Below are 15,906 nucleotides of genomic sequence, written 5' to 3' on the forward strand. Positions count from 1 at the left end.
TCAGAGTGTGGGATGAATCTGTGTGTGTGAAAAAAGGGTAATCTGTACTGAAGTGATATATTCACCATCTGCGGAATGACTGCTGTTGTTTTCCTTCAGAGTAAATGTCAGCGTCATTGCGGGTAAACGATTAATTACACAGGAAGCGTCAAAAACGGCAGCTTTGGATCCTTCTGCAGGTGGTTTTCTTTTTTCTTTCTTTTCTTTTTTGTATGCTTTCAGTGCAGACTGATGACACAAGTATCATCTGGGCTAAATGCAATCACGAAACTTGGAAATGAGTGCTTGCAATCAGCCTAAAAAGAGCTTGAAGATGGTTTTGGTTCATCATTGGATCAAAACTATGATTTCAAAGATTCTAGTATTTCTTAAGTGGTTAACGATTAAATAGGCCCTACAAGGTTGATTGCCAATGGCGGATTCTCCTTCTGTCACTTGTCTCTACCTTTGTATAGCCACAGAGTAAAAGCATAGAAAAAAAGATTAAATGTATGCAGAGGAGACTACATCAAAGATGTCTTTTTTTGTTTTAAAAAATACAATTTTGCTTTTAAAATCTGCCAACAAAATGTTTACACATGGCTTGCCTCATTGATCTCAGTTTGGTCACATGGTTTGGTCCAGACTTCTGCATCTTCAGCCACTAACTTTCACTTCTGCTTAAATGAAACCTGTCACTGCACGATCGGAGACATGCAGTTTTCAATTTACAGAGTCACTGCTTGGATTGCTGTATGTACATTTTGCAGCAAATTTTAAACTACATTTACAGACTCCTATGGTAAGTGATGCAACTTTATATTCTGTACTACAAAAATCTTTATTTTATTCTATCAGAATGTAAGCAATGGCTTTTTGTATTACAATAACAAAGTTTTTAATATTTTTTTTAATTTTAAATGCATTTTTGTTTATTTAATTATACCTGTCTTTACATTTTAAATGGCATGCGTGGATTATGTATTGGTGGTAAATTATGTATTATTTGGTGTCCTTCATTTTAGGCATCGGTGACAACTTCCTTCATCCTTCTCCACCTTTTTACTTTTGGAAATACAATAAATACCAATTTTTTACCATGTGAAGCTGACGTGAATTCCATCTCCGTGGACTGCTCCTTCAGACCTCTCAAGTATACACCCTCGTTTCAATCTTCCTCTGTGTTGGAGATCAATTTGGGCTACACCAAGATAAAACACGTGGGACATCATGCCTTTGCAGGTGTCCCAAACCTTAACACTTTAAGACTAATGGGCAACTGTGAACCTGACAGACTGGGAACAGTGAAGAGCCAAAAATGCAGAGTCGAAATTCACCGCGATGCTTTCAAAAACCTTCAAAATCTCACATCTCTTTATCTGTCAAAAAACAGCATGACCTCCATTCCTCTGTTACCTGCAAGTCTCCAGTTTCTCGATCTTCAGCTCAATTGCATTATTAATATTATCCATCCTTTAAACACGCCAAACCTTCACACACTCTTACTTAGCAAGAACTGTTTTTATGCAAACCCCTGCAACCAGTCTCTTTACATCAGCACAACAGTTTTCAGAGGGCTTCCTAACCTGAAAAATCTGTCATTAGGGTATAATAATTTGACTTCTGTCCCTAAAGGACTACCACCATCTCTGACAAGTTTGGATCTAAGAGAGAACACAATCACAGAAGTCTTAAAAGGAGCATTTTCCCATTTGACTGCCCTTGAGAACTTGAATTTGGAGTGGAATTGTCAACGCTGTGATCACGCAGCACGCCCCTGTTTCCCCTGTCCAAACAATCTCCCTCTTCATCTGCATCCAGAGGCATTTTATTTCGAGAACAGCTCCATTTCTTTTTTAAGCTTGAGAGGAAATTCTCTAAAAACAGTTCCTCCTGGCCTTTTCAAGCATTTGAAAAAATTAAAAGGCCTGGACCTTTCCGACAACCTTTTAGCATATGAAATCCGAAATGGGACTTTTTTTGAAGAGCTCACAGGCCTTACTTGGATTAGTCTGATCTACAACTATGAACCACTAAAGACATTTTCAGAACTGATCCTGTCCCCGCACATAAGCAAGATATCTGGTCTTCAAAGTCTCCTGCTAAGTGGCAACTTTTTCCTCAAACTTTCAAATGACAGCTTTAAAGTTCTGTCTACACTACGGAATCTGACTAAACTGGAGCTGAGAATGAACTTCATTAGTGCATGTAACCTGACCTCCCTGAAAAAGTTATCATCTCTCAAAGAAGTTGACCTCTCCCAAAACATGCTCAATTTCCTTCCATGCTGTTCAAAGTCCTCATCTGGGATTGTGGACCAGGAGACTTGTCAGAACCAGAACTTGTACACAGATCATGTTCACGAACAAATTCCCATCGTGGTAGATCGAGAAAAGACATCAAGAGCTGACACGTGGAAATCCAACCAGCAAACTCTGCCCGAAACGGGAGAAAACAATGAATTTAAAATACAACAACCATGGGACTTTAAAAAAAAACTTTGCCATCAAAAGCTTGATTTTGATCTGTCCCAGAACGACCTTATGTCACTGAACAACAGGGTTTTTGTAGGGCTGGAGAATGTAGGTTGTCTAGATCTTTCTCTCAATTATATGAGCCAGACATTGAAAGGTGGGATGTTTGATGGCATGAAAAAGCTGGTGTTTCTTAACATGTCCTTTAATAGACTTGATCTTTATAACGCACATGCTTTCAGTGAGCTCAAGTCCACTCTGAAGCTATTGGACGTTAGCAATAATGACTTTCATTTTAAAATGAGGGGCATGGGCCATAGTTTCATGTTTCTTAAAAACCTAACAAGCTTGGAAGTGCTGAGTCTGGCAAACAACGGTATTGGGATGCGAATAGATCAGAGGCTGCTCAGCAATTCTTTGAAGTACCTGTACTTTAGTGGAAACCACCTTGACATCATGTGGGGCTCTGACAACAACAAGTATACCCACTTCTTTCAAAACCTGACAAAGCTCATTTACCTGGACATATCAAACAATGGTCTTAAATCCGTCTCAGAACAACTACTGATCAACCTTCCAGTAAGCATCAAAGGTCTCAGCATCAGCAACAATTTACTTTATTATTTTCCCTGGCAAAACATCTCAACACTTGGCAATTTATGCCACCTAAACCTGAGTAGAAACCTTCTGACTTATATGCCACCACAAGGAGCAGATTTTGGACCTTCTTTTTCCCTTCTGGACCTCAGTCACAATCATTTCACTTTTATTCCTGAGAATTTCTTCAGCAAAGCTACGTCCTTAAGATACCTATACCTCAATCACAATCAGATCAAGGCGTTGAGCAATCAGCATCTCCCTGCCCTCTTCAAAAATGGGAGTTCTCTTCATGAACTTACCCTGCATGACAACCCCTTTCAATGTTACTGCGACACATCTTGGCTTGCAGATTTCTTGCGCACCACCTCCATTCAGATTCCCCACCTGACCACTCATGTACTCTGTGAATTCCCAGAGTCCCAGCAGGGAAAAAGTCTACTGTTCATGGACCAACGCTCTTGTCAGGACATTTATGGCAGCTTGGCCTTCCTGATCTGTTCTTTTTTTACTATAGTGCTCACTGTTGTACCTCTCCTGAAGCATCTGTATGGCTGGGATGTGTGGTACTGCTTGCAGGTGCTGTGGGCTGGACATAAAGGCTACTCTAAACTGCCTGGTAACGATTCCTGTCATCACTACGATGCTTTTGTCGTGTTCGACACCAGGAACGGGGAAGTAAGGGACTGGGTCTACAATGAACTGACTGTTAATTTGGAGAAGTCTGGAAACCGGAGATTTTGCCTTTGTTTGGAAGAAAGAGACTGGATTCCTGGAATTTCCTGCATCGACAACCTACATATGGCCGTAAAGAACAGTGGGAAGACTGTTTTTGTGCTGGCTAAGGGTGCACATGGAGCTGAGATGATAAATGGTGTGATGCAGCAGGCTTTCTTCATGGTTCAGCAGAGGCTTCTGGATGAGAAGGTAACAGTTCAATATTCCTCTTGGTGTCATTCCTACTTCATCTAAACCTGGTGCTGTCTTTTAACCCTTAATTTTTCCTGAATCTCTTTTTTGAAGATGGATACAGCCATACTGGTTCTATTGGATGAGACGTTCCCGAAACTCAAGTATCTTCAGTTGCGGAAGAGACTGTGCAGAAAGTCTGTGCTGTCCTGGCCAATGAATCCCAAGGCTCAACCTCTTTTCTGGAATCAAATGAGGGTTGCACTGGCATTAGATAACCTGAAACTGTATGATAGCAACATGAGTGAAAGCTTTATATAATATTTTAGCAAACTCAGAAAAAACAAAAAGACTATTTAACATAACCAGGTAAAAAATGATTCCATTTATGTAGCTATTTTGCTTTGTGGGACTTCTTTTGTTCGTACTGCCCTTTTTGTTTTAGACCAATTGTGCTCTGTTGTACTTCCTGAAAAAAACCCAATCAGAAGCAGAGGTCCTGCAGCAGGTAAACTGTTCTAGTCTTTTTATAATTCTCCAGGTTGCCCACACAAAAGCAAATTTTGCTTGTTTTTAAATAAATAACGGCTTTATTCAAAATTGCATCAAATTGTAAAATGTTTAATATGTTTCAGTACTTCTGGCTTTCAGGATGCATTTAAGTCTCCCCCTGTCTTGTGATATCACAGAATGTATTAGTTTCATGTAACTTTAATAGTTTGGAAGGAATTTCTGGGTTTGAAACAAGATTAAGATTATTTAAGGCTAGAAACTTGGATGCATAATCGATAAAATATATGAAGAAGGGCTTCAGTGGCATATTCAATCGAAAGCATCCCCACCCTTAATATGACAATTTCACTTCTCTCTGTTATTTCAGATCACAACCAACTTGATTCATGAATTTTTTCATGTTGCCGGGAAGATGATAACAGAAAATTTAGATGATGCTTTTTCTGTAGAACCTGCAGTTCACTTTTAATTCGTTTTATTTTTAAAGCTTCCGGCAATATAAAAATACCAACATGAAAGTAACAAATGGTCAACTTAATTGCCTATCTGCTGACTGAAAGCATTGTAGGCTGCAGCTGCAGTTTCATATAAAGCTGTCTGAAAGTCTTGTTTTAAAGTGAAAGTCTTGTTTTTAAATGTTATTGTATTTTATGCCCAGCACTTTGAGTGACATGTGTTGTTGTAAAAGTGCTATATAAATAAAGGTTGATTTGATTTGAAGGAAAAATGAACTTTTTTAACCCTTTAACTGACTGCTCAACCAAATAGTTTAGCACCTTTGAAAAAATATTGCCAGACCCACTCCACTGACATTTGTCTTCTTGGAGTTTCTATGTTCTTGGAGTATTTTTCTTTTGTTAATGTGACGTTAAACAGCAAGCCAAAAGCTCCAGGCTCCACTCCATTTTGACGCATCCACTTGTAGAAGGCCAGATCCTTGGATGTTTGCTCGACTGAGTTGGCATCTGGCTCAAAGCTGTAAGGCTGGATCTGGCTGACAACTCAGAGGCAAATTACTGAGCCGCTCTGCAGACACCACTTCCAAGAAAAAAACACAGGTATTTTGCTTTAGGCTAAAAATGGTATAATCATAATGAAAAGACCACTGGAAACACTTTTACAATAAATCAAAAGATGATTGGAGTGGGACTTTAAACGCATTGATTGTGTTCATAACTCACCTATGGCAACAAGAAATAGGAAAGAAAAGTAATTTTTTTTCTTTGAAAGAAGAAAGAAAAATTATTTATTTTTCTTTGTGGGATTTTTTTAATTATTCGAATTAAACCTCTTTTGTGGCTACTTAACACTGCGAATTATCTGCCTCCTTTTAACCTTATCCTTTGCATCCTCCTTGCCACCCTCATATTTTCCTTGAATGCATCCATGAACCTCCTCTTTGGTCCTCCTTTGGGTCCCTTTCCTGGTAGCTCTAACCTCTGCATCCTTTTACCAACATAATAACTGTCCCTCCTCATGTCTAAGCCGCCTGAATTTGAAGTCTCTGCCTATTATCTCCAAAACATCTAACATGAGGTGTACTTCCTTAACCAATTCCAAATTGCTTGCAGATGCCCTTTTTCCATTGTTGTCCCACCTCCACCTTTACCTCCTCTGTCACATCTCACCACTGTCTTACAGCTCTCCAGACTTCTTTATACATAACTTTTTTTTGTTTTTCCGGATATTTACACAGTCCTAAACCAGATCCACAAAGACACAAAGCAGCTCTTATTAATCTTCTCTGAGGTTTTCCAGAAGCCTTCTTAAAGCAAATACTGCAACTTTTTCTTGTCATTAAATCATGGTGTTGCTCACAGATGCTCACATCTAACCTCAACCTACCTGCAATTGCTTCTCCCCCATAAATCTGTGGTGTGCCTTTTCAGATGAATTTCTCTGTAGTTTCCACAATTCTGCCCCCCCCCCCCCAAATAAAAAAAAAAAGGAAACCAGAACGCTTTTCTATTCTTCAGAACAGAAACTCTACTGCCACCTCTGTGCCTCACCTGTTTACGTGAGGCAAAACCATCAGGTATGAAAGTTCTATTTGCTGTTGGTATAAATGATTTAGATTTGGTTTCACTTTAGATGCTCTTTTTGACACAACCCTCTGCAGTTACTTGAACTTGGTACCAACACATAGAAGTGTTAGATTGTCTCAGTTCATTGTTGCATAATATGGACCATGTGTAATGGCATTTGTTTTAATCCATCAATTCATTTGTAGTAAAACTGCATGTTCACTTTTATGTAATAATAGAGAATTAATTTATCTGTTCTTTCGTGGTGGCATCAGCTGGCGCCTAGTGTAGGTGTATATGGGGTAAGGAAATCATCCAATCGTTGCGCTTTGGCGCATGAATCGCGCACGCGCCAGCTGGGTTAACGCGCCCAAGCGGTTCCAGTGGCAGGACAGGGCAGGTCAGGAGCTGAGCTGATGAGATCATGGAGTCTGCGCCGAGGTCGGACAGGATACAGCCGGGATTCAGTGGTGATGGAGAGGTACCTGTCCGGTAAGATGAAGCTGCAGGCTGACTCCGCACCTGGGCTGTGCGTTTTTATAGGAGCACACATCTGACACATGTCCAAAAAACGTTTGAAGACAGTTTGCGTGGTAGATTATTATGTAAAATAATGCTTGAACTCATGTGGCCGTGTGCATGAGCGAGAAACTAATCCCTCATTCCATGCTCGTAGTAGAATGATTACGGCGTCTGCGTACAGGATGCTCACATGTAGAGCAGCCTTTTCGCTTTATCAAACATCTCTACTTTGTTTTGATTTTTGCATGAAAGGCTGTCAACTTATGAAGAAGCAGGTTTTGGCGACAACTTTTGGCGCAAATGAACGTGTGTTTTGTTTTCCTGCAGTTAAGGAGGTGACTTCACTTGCACTGTTCTTCGCAGCAACAGCTGGTTGTCAACCCAGAAGTGAGCGCAAGCACCCGTAGAAAGATCCGAAGTCAAGTAGACGTTTATTCCCAACATTTTCACTCGTGTTCTCCTTTTCTGACCCAGTTTTCGTGTAGCCACTGTGCTTCAGCACGAGAGTATTAGGCTGCGTAAAATTGGAGCGCATCCATCGAAATGGAGCAGTTGACAGTTCTGTCTCAATGCAAATATGGACACAATGTTTTATTAATGCCAGCTGACAGGAACCTATATCAAAATCGTATCAAGAACTGAATCTAACGATAACCAAATTACACCAATCTGCCATTGTTCACCTATTTACGCAATTACTGATTCCATTGCTTTTTCGTGACACTTAATTCAATGTTAAAACAATCATGCATATAAAGGAATAGACAGCTAGAATATGACTGACAAGCAATCTTAGCCAATCTCTTAGTTGCATCCTGTGCAGAGATTCCCAGCACCCAATCCTCTTAGATTAGAGGAGGGATTATGATTTGGATTTGCCTCCTTTTTGCAGTTACTATCTGCTCCATCATGGACTAAATAAAACTTATTTTGATTCCCTGAGAATAATTTCAAAGCACCTTTAATTTTGCATGCCCGTTTTTAGTTTTGTTTTTTTCATTTTACCGGCTACGTTTTCCACTGAATATTATAATGATCTAACATTACTTGTTAAATTAAAATAGACTTGGTTTCAAAGTTTAGCACAATTTAGAGTTTATCTCAAAATTAAGTCTAAACTTTGGTCTTGTATTTTTATTTAAATCATGCAGCATGTCAATTGCCAGGCATAGTTTGACTTTAGATCAGTATTTTTCCCATAAAGTATTGGTAGGTAATAAATGCAATAACCCAGTGCGAGCCACCTAGTGAGCCACTTTTGGTAAGCAGAACTGGCGCTGCGGGATGAACCGACCCCAATGTAATAACTGGTCATGTTACATCTACTATCAGGAAAGTCGTTGGTAACCTTTTGCATCTAACTTATTGTTTCAAGTCTGGCATTTATAATAAAAAATAGCTTTATGTGCCTTGACCAAGGTCACATCATAAATACCCACATTTGTATTCTATTTCTAGTACTATACTATACGAAGCCCATCGAGACGACTGTTCTAGTGAATTTGGGCTATACAAATAAAATAAAATTGAATTGAATTGAAATGAATTACTAGTCTAACTAAAGAGGTTGGGCAATTTTATTAATATTTGAGAAAAAATAAGAATTTTAAGATTGGTATTTAGCCTGTGGGTGAATCTCTATGCTACCCATCAGCCCTATTATTTAATATTAGTGTTCAAGCGTAACGATGGTCAAACAAACCAGCATAAAGCAAAACACTATAAACAAAGGGGCTATTGTTTACTTTTCCTGTTTAGGAATGACTCAAAAATTATAACAATCAATATCTATTGTCAATTTTTTAAAGCTATGTGTATTATGTCTTTCATTAAATTCTCTTTTTTGTATTGTAACTTGCTCATGTTAACAGGCTGTGAAAGCATTTTGATTTTTTCAAACCTTCTGGAGCCTAACATAGTTAACTTATGAACCTTCCTTTGTTTTAGAAATTCTAGATCTAGTTCTGAGTTACTCCTCACTCGTTTCACCTGTTTTAGATGTTATGCATCAAACATAATATTTGTTTTAGGGTCACAAAAGGAGGAGCAGCTTCTGAATTTGAAATTACTCTGAAGTGCTTGGAATGGAGGTGGAAGAGGTAGGGGTCGGTGAAAAATTAGGGCTTTGGCTGTAAAATTGAGATTCAGCCCATGTGTGTGGTTTTTAGATGCTAATGTCTTTTCTAACATTACTTTTGTGTGTGCTTTATGCCTTTGTTTGCATAGAATCCGCAATGATCTTCACTGTAAATGAAATCCCAAGACCACTGGCCAGTGTGAGCCTTATCTGCAACAATTTAGTTATAAAAGAGCCAAAAAAGACTCAGCCTAAAGCTATACAGCCAGAGATGGGTAGGTGAAAACCAAGAGGCCACAGGAGGCCTTTATTCAATGCATCATTCATTCTAGTCCCACAAAGGGATATGAATATATTTTCACCTCCAACGTTTTCTTTACAAATACCACATAACAATGCCTTTAAACATTAGACCCAAGCCCTCGCACAGCAAGCTGTCCACCGCTGCTGCTAAAGGCAGCAGCCATGTTGACGGCAACACAACTCATTCACGCTTCTCCAGGTCCCCTAAACAAGGAAAAGGCAAACAGGCTGTAAACTCGACACCAGGGTGTCGCTCTGGGCTTGAGCCAGGGTCCGTCTGTGGGGGGGCGCCTGCCACGGCATCTAAATTGACTGGGACACAAGGGTCAGTTTCAAGGCCAGGCTCAAAAACCAAAACTGGCACTGCAGCGACCAAAGCCACTTCATTTGGGTCAGCAACAGCTCCAGGTGGTAAAACTCTGTCTATGGAAAATATCCAGTCTTTGAGCGCAGCCTATGCAACTTCCAGCACCCTGTACCCAAATGAGCGAGAGTCCTTAGAGCCGTCTGGTGGATACCCCAAAGGTACTATGACAGTGGGTCGGAGTACCAGCCGCTCCTCCTACACTGGTGGGACAACACCCATGGGAAGCAGCCCAAACATCACATCCTCTGGGATGCATCCTACGTCAGACCCCTGTGGAGAACCAAATACGCCTTCTAGCATGCGTAAGCAATCTGGAAGACGCAGGCAAACACTAGATTTGGCTGGACAGGAGGAGGGTTCATCAAATGACCTCCAAGCTCAGCTGAGAGACCTGCGCAGAGAGAATGACAGCCTCCGGAGAGAACTAGATGGAGGGAGAGATGGAAAGACAGGCCACAATATGAATAGCGTGAACTTCTGGAGCCCAGAACCAAAAAGAGACAAAGGAGTTAGGCGTGAGGAGGGACTACGGCCTTCAGCTCCGAAAGACCACTACAGGTTGAGCCAAGAAGATTCACAGGTATGAAATGGAACAAACACTTTTACAAAGGTAAACTGCAACATCTATTGCTTGAGCTGCTACAATTAAACCAGCTTTTGAAATTTTCAATTGGGTGTCATATATTTTCATTATGAAGATATCAGATCTTTCCAATCACATGTCACTTTCACCTCTCTACAATTACCCCTGCTTCATTATCCCTTTTGTTTTCCCCCTAAAGGTTGCTTTGAAAAGCTTCTGTTTTGTTGTGTTGTGGCTGTGTTTGCCAGCCTCCATGTTTCCATGGAAACTTGCAATCGTGACAGCAACTCAAGGTGTTTGCAAGATTCTTAAAAAAAATCTTACAGCTTCTCCTTGAGGAATGGTGGCCAGTCTGTTCTGTGTCATGTCTTCTCTGTGTTTATTCCAGACAGTCTGGAGTGTTATCCATCTGTCTGCATCACTCACTAAATGTCCACTGTGGAGTGCCTGCTCTTATTTTCTTCAGGTGTTTATTGACCCTCTGTTTTTGTTTTGAAAAGTACTTCAAGCGTATGGCTTAGTTTTGTTGTCTTATAGAGTAACATTTTCTTAGTAAAATTAAAAAATGATATACTGTTGTTACTAGAAACAGTTACTTTTTAATTTCTTTCAGCTGCCTTTTCATGTAAAGTGAAATCATCATACACTTACCTTTTTATTGTAACCAAGGAAAGGCCTCTACATTTAAATTTGCAGCGTTTTCTTCTCACCTAGTCATAAAGTGTGAGGTCACAGTGATACACGCCCACACTGACACAGACACACAAGTTCTTCTTATCTCAAAACAGCCTTTTTTGATATCATTTTAGAGTTGAGCAAAATTTCAATTAAAAAAGGTCTGCGCTGTCAGACACAAGCTGTTGCAGAGATATAAAAACTTTTTGGGGATTTGTGTCTCTAATTTATATGGAGCTTACTTGCTTGGCAGTCATCTTTGTAATAAAGTTAATAGCTGCTATAATTTCCAGTAAATGTCAGATTTAGACATGAAAAGATACAAACACCTTGTTAGCATTGGTAGCTGCTTTATATTAGCTTATTGCTTATCAGCCAATATTTTTACAAAGCACAAAGGATCATCAACCTCATGTGTTTTTGTTCTTAACTTTAACCTTTTGTTCCCAAAAGCCAAAAGACACAGTCATAAAATGCTATGTGTTGTTGCTGAATCTTGGTTTTTATCCAAATGTTTACAACCTTTATCTTATCCGTTCTTTTCTCTCCTTTGTATTCTTTCTCCATTTGCCCCTCATTTGTTCGCCGTGACACACTTGAATACATTTCCATCTAATGGGAGAACTTTGCTATAAGCATCGGCAATATCACCTTGCCTCTCAGTCCCCCCCCCCCCCCCCCCCCCCCATTACCACCTGCTTGTTTTTTGTTTGTGGCTGTTGAACTCTTGAATGTGTTTGTGTACCTTTTTGTCTTATCTCCTGGTTATGTATGTGCTGCTGTGAGGTGTTGTCCTCCGACTCTGACTTGATATTCAATGCCGGTTCTTGCATTGATTATCTATGGTCAGCCGTGCGTCCTCTCCACATCCTCTAACTCTGTGTCCTTCAGACTCTTCAACTCCTGTATGCCACGAGAGAGGAATTAGCATATTGGAACAAGCATCATCATAACTACTTTTAAGGTTCTACTAGTTCTTTTATGCTTTTTGGAATTATTAAAACATTACTTTGGCCGTAATAAAATATAAGATAAAGATGAACTAAGTAAAAGAAAATTAAACATTTAAGTGGTGTTTTTCTTATTAGAAATAGAGGGGAAAGAAAAATATGCATTAGGAGGTGTGCTAAACCTCAGCAGCACAGACTGCTGAGGTTTGCGCAGATTTGTATGCGCAGATTTTGATTTCTTTATGTATTGCTGTTTTTTAAATTTTAATTTTAATGCTACTGCTGCAATTTTAAGATAAGTTTACTGCATCTTAAAGTAAATTATTTCAGATTATGAGGAATCTACTCTAAACCATACTTTAAAAAAAGAAAAAGAAAAATCAATGGATTTTCTTCTGCATTTAGTGGGATTTTTCATCTGGAGAACCCGAGTCAGCTTCACTTTTAAGTACTGAGTGGATGGCCAGCATTCAACTTTATGGTATTTGAAAGCAGAATCCATTATTTGCAGCAACAAAAAAATAGCCCTAGACCACAAGTGTCAAACTCAAGGCCCGGGGGCCAAATGTGGCCCTCCATGTCATTTTATGTGGCCTGCGAGAGCATAAAAGTTTTTAATTTCTTAAAAGAAAATTAAAAATTGGTGTGTATTTATTCATATTTTGGGGGAATCAGGCTTGAAATATGGGATTGGGCAACTATACATTAGGACTCAAACACTGTCCATATAACCTAACCCGACAGAATCACATTTAAAAGGATTAATGCTAGAATAACAAGCAAACATATGTTTTCTATGCAACTGTAATTGTCACTTCAAAAAGTTATAATACATAAATAATTAGTTATTTAACATTAAGGAGTCGTTACATTTTTTTGTCAGTACGTTTAGTTACATATATAAATTATATCTGGCCCTTTGAGGACAGCCGCTATGCTGATGTGGCCCTCAGTGAAAATGAGTTTGACACCCCTGCAATAGACTATCACACTACCACCACCTAATTTGGTTACTGGAATCATGAAAACAAAAGAAGAAAAAAAAAAATGAAACTACTTAGTCATCATTAGTGGATCATATATAATGTGATGCAAACTTTTTAAAAAGTTAATTATTTGTCTTCAATTCAATTCAAGTAATGACATTGCAAATAACGTTCATCAAGATTTTCATCTCAATATGTCTTTCTGGATAGCTTGAGATAGCCATTTGTGTTCTTCACATGCCAGCAGAGGTTTCATCTTCACTAATTCTTCATCAATGCCATATTTTCTTCAGTTTTTGTGGTTCATAAACATGTGCATTTAAGGGCAGCCACCTGGGAAGGGTCATCCACCCTGTTTTATGTTTTTTGTCTATGGTTGTTGCAGTGATTTATTACATTCCCAAAGCTTTAGAAAGAGTTTTGCAACCTTCTAGACTGATTTTTTTGAGGTATATTGGTGCTACTTTAAATATTTACCTTACTGGGTGTCTTGTTATTGCTTAAATAAATTGGCATCTATAAACAGCATTTATACGTGGATTTTCTTGGTCTAATATTTTCATTTGTTTGATAATCTGAAGGAGTAAAGAATAATCATGTACAAATAGAAAAGTAAAAAAAGAATGGAGAGTTTTTAACACTACTATTTTCCCCAGTAAAATTTTATTTATACTTATAATCTATTATTTGGCCAGTTCCCATGATGCAGTATAATGTTAGTATTGACTACTATATCATCATGTAACAAATACACCAAACTGACAAAACTAGATACTGTAAATAAAAATGTTTTCCTTGTCGAGAAATATTAGTAACTCATGATGCAACAAAGATTTCAATTCAAAAGTGGAGAAAATTGTTTTAATATAAAAAAAACAAAGCAAGAAATCTCACTTGCTTTAACGTTTGAATGATTGTTGTAGATGATGCAGAGCCTGTTTCCATGCATAGCTCCAAATTTACTTTAGTTGAACTTTTTAAACCTTTTGAATATATGTGATACAGATTTTTTAAAATTTTTTTGGTTCAGAAAAATTGGTTAAAAGAAATTGTCCAAAATTTAAAAATACCTTGGCATTTCCCTTCCTTTCTCTTTTTGTCACTTTATGTGTGCATTTGTCATTTTTATTTCATCCTTTGTTCCTTTTCTGTTTCTAAAAGAAATCTCGCCATCTGGTGGTCAAAGTGAATAACTTTGAAGCAAAAGCTTTTACAAAAACCTTGTAATTCCCATCATGCAAGGATGTATAGGCTTTCAGAGGTTTGTGTGCGTTATTTTGGATTCATGCATGTGTGTGTATGTTTTCTACATCACTTCTCTGCTGCAGTCAGGGGATATCAGAAGAAACAAGGTCTGTTTTTCTTTTTTATGTCAGCTTCACATGAACACAGAAAATCATGTGTGATTGTACTTCTGTCAATATTCATACATGATGGGTAATTTAATGTGGGTGTTGCAAATTAAAGGAGGATGTTGAACTAAAAAACACAACAATGTGTCTTCATAGCATCTGCCACTAACAGTTCAGGAGCTTCAGGAGGAACTGAGAGCTCACAAGGAGATGAACAGTCGATTGCAGCAGCAGCAGCAGCATGGGAACTCCTATCGAGAGCACCATATGGACCAGGACTTTAGAGGCCGGCCCAGTCCTGGCCACAGCCCCAGGCAAAGTCCCAGCACCCTGCACAGCCCTGCATCAAAAAACAGCCCCAAAGCAAGCCCGTCCAACACCTATAATTCAAGGCAACAGGAAGCTGACATCATCATTCACAGCCCTGGATATGGCTGTAACACTGCAGTAGCCACACAGAGACTCAGTCCAGCCAACACCCTTCAGCCTGGACTAAAGAACAGCTCCAATCTGTCCCTCTATAACCCCAACTACACCACTGGAGTGGTGCCCAGCTGCAACTCTTTACGCCCTCGCAGCCCCTGTCAGGTGCCTAGGTGTGACGGTTTTTCCTCACCTCGCCTTGATCCATCAGAGGAGAACTTCTTCAGATTGCAGTCGGAACATGACCGGCAAGCCAAGGAGCTGTCTTTACTGAGAAAGACCATGGAAGAGATGGAGACGAGAATTAATTCTCAGAAGCAGACGCTGGGTGCACGAGATGAGAGCATTCAGAAGCTTTTGGAGATGCTTCAAGGCCAAGGTCAGGCCCAAGGTCACTGGGGACGAGGCCAGAGGACAGGGATAATTACTATGGCAGCACAGGAGGCCGAGGCCCAGTTGGAGAACATGCACGTGAGAGAGGTTTGTTCTTTTTCCTGAAATATTTTTAAAATTTTCCTCAGATCTCATAGTAGAAATAATAATGTAGAATTTTCTGTAAATGCTTTGTAGGGAGCATTTCTACCTTATGCACACAAGCGTCTTTTTTTATGTCTAAGTAATTTATGTAAAAAAAAATGAGATTAAAATATGAATTTTGCAGTTCTTGAGTAAGTAGCCACAAATTCATTCATTCAGCAGGAATGTGGCTTTTATGGTGTTTATGGAACTACAAATATTTGTGTCATTAATGTCTCTTTACTGAAATAACTTTGGCCTTTTGTTGGTGCTTTTAGATTGTGTCTGTCGATGATATTAGCAAAAATAGCATTTCTTCATCTGTACATGTCTGTGTGAATTTGTTCATGTGCTGTATTATGTAGAGTGTGAAAGCAAAAAGCAGCTCAGTTGGTCTTATCAATGGGCTAGATTAACATACGGAGAGCTCTAAGCCTGTGCTCAGCCATGCAGTTTTCTGCATGCCTTCTACTCTCCCGTGTATGCACATGCTCAGATGCTCATGTGCCAGTTGTCTCTGCAGTGTGTTATGGATTTGGCAGCCGTCCTATTACATATGGGATGCATTGAGCTCGCTGTGAGTACAGCTGAAAAAGTTTTAGATAAACTGAGAATATATAGCAGTCCATTCAAAACAAACAACTGCTTCATGGTAT

General features: G+C 39.2%; 2 protein-coding genes across 4 annotated transcripts in view; both read left to right on the forward strand.

The window, feature by feature from the left end:
• Positions 1–547: 547 nt before the first annotated feature.
• tlr9 (toll-like receptor 9) lies at positions 548–4,428 on the forward strand. The gene is made up of 3 exons (XM_011477168.4): positions 548–781; positions 1,005–3,977; positions 4,074–4,428. The coding sequence occupies exons 1-3, from the start codon at positions 665–667 to the stop codon at positions 4,278–4,280; spliced, it is 3,297 nt and encodes a 1,098-aa protein (XP_011475470.1). The 5' UTR covers positions 548–664; the 3' UTR covers positions 4,281–4,428.
• Positions 4,429–6,784: 2,356 nt separating this feature from the next.
• The window catches only part of LOC101160317 (ERC protein 2), a 179,778-nt gene continuing 170,656 nt past the window's right edge, over positions 6,785–15,906 (forward strand). The window contains exons 1-4 of one of the 3 annotated variants that reach the window (XM_078950583.1): positions 6,785–6,988; positions 9,245–10,345; positions 14,288–14,311; positions 14,468–15,214. In XM_078950583.1, coding sequence (XP_078806709.1) covers positions 9,491–10,345; positions 14,288–14,311; positions 14,468–15,214 — 1,626 coding nt within the window. In that variant the 5' untranslated portion in view covers positions 6,785–6,988; positions 9,245–9,490. The remainder of the gene's footprint in view (positions 6,989–9,244; positions 10,346–14,287; positions 14,312–14,467; positions 15,215–15,906) is intronic. The other 2 variants (XM_078950584.1, XM_078950585.1) reach the window with 2 other exon arrangements.

The sequence above is a fragment of the Oryzias latipes genome, chromosome 7, assembly GCF_053564925.1.
Source record: "Oryzias latipes strain Hd-rR chromosome 7, Olatipes_Hd-rR_3.1".
Classification (NCBI taxonomy): Eukaryota; Metazoa; Chordata; class Actinopteri; order Beloniformes; family Adrianichthyidae; genus Oryzias; species Oryzias latipes.

Bases quoted from the DNA above. Each gene is read 5' to 3' on its own strand.
- tlr9 (XM_011477168.4), top strand. From the start codon at position 665: ATGAAACCTGTCACTGCACGATCGGAGACATGCAGTTTTCAATTTACA. The intron at 782-1,004 runs GTAAGTGATGCA...CCTTCATTTTAG, and splicing joins TACATTTACAGACTCCTATG to GCATCGGTGACAACTTCCTT. The intron at 3,978-4,073 runs GTAACAGTTCAA...TCTTTTTTGAAG, and splicing joins AGAGGCTTCTGGATGAGAAG to ATGGATACAGCCATACTGGT.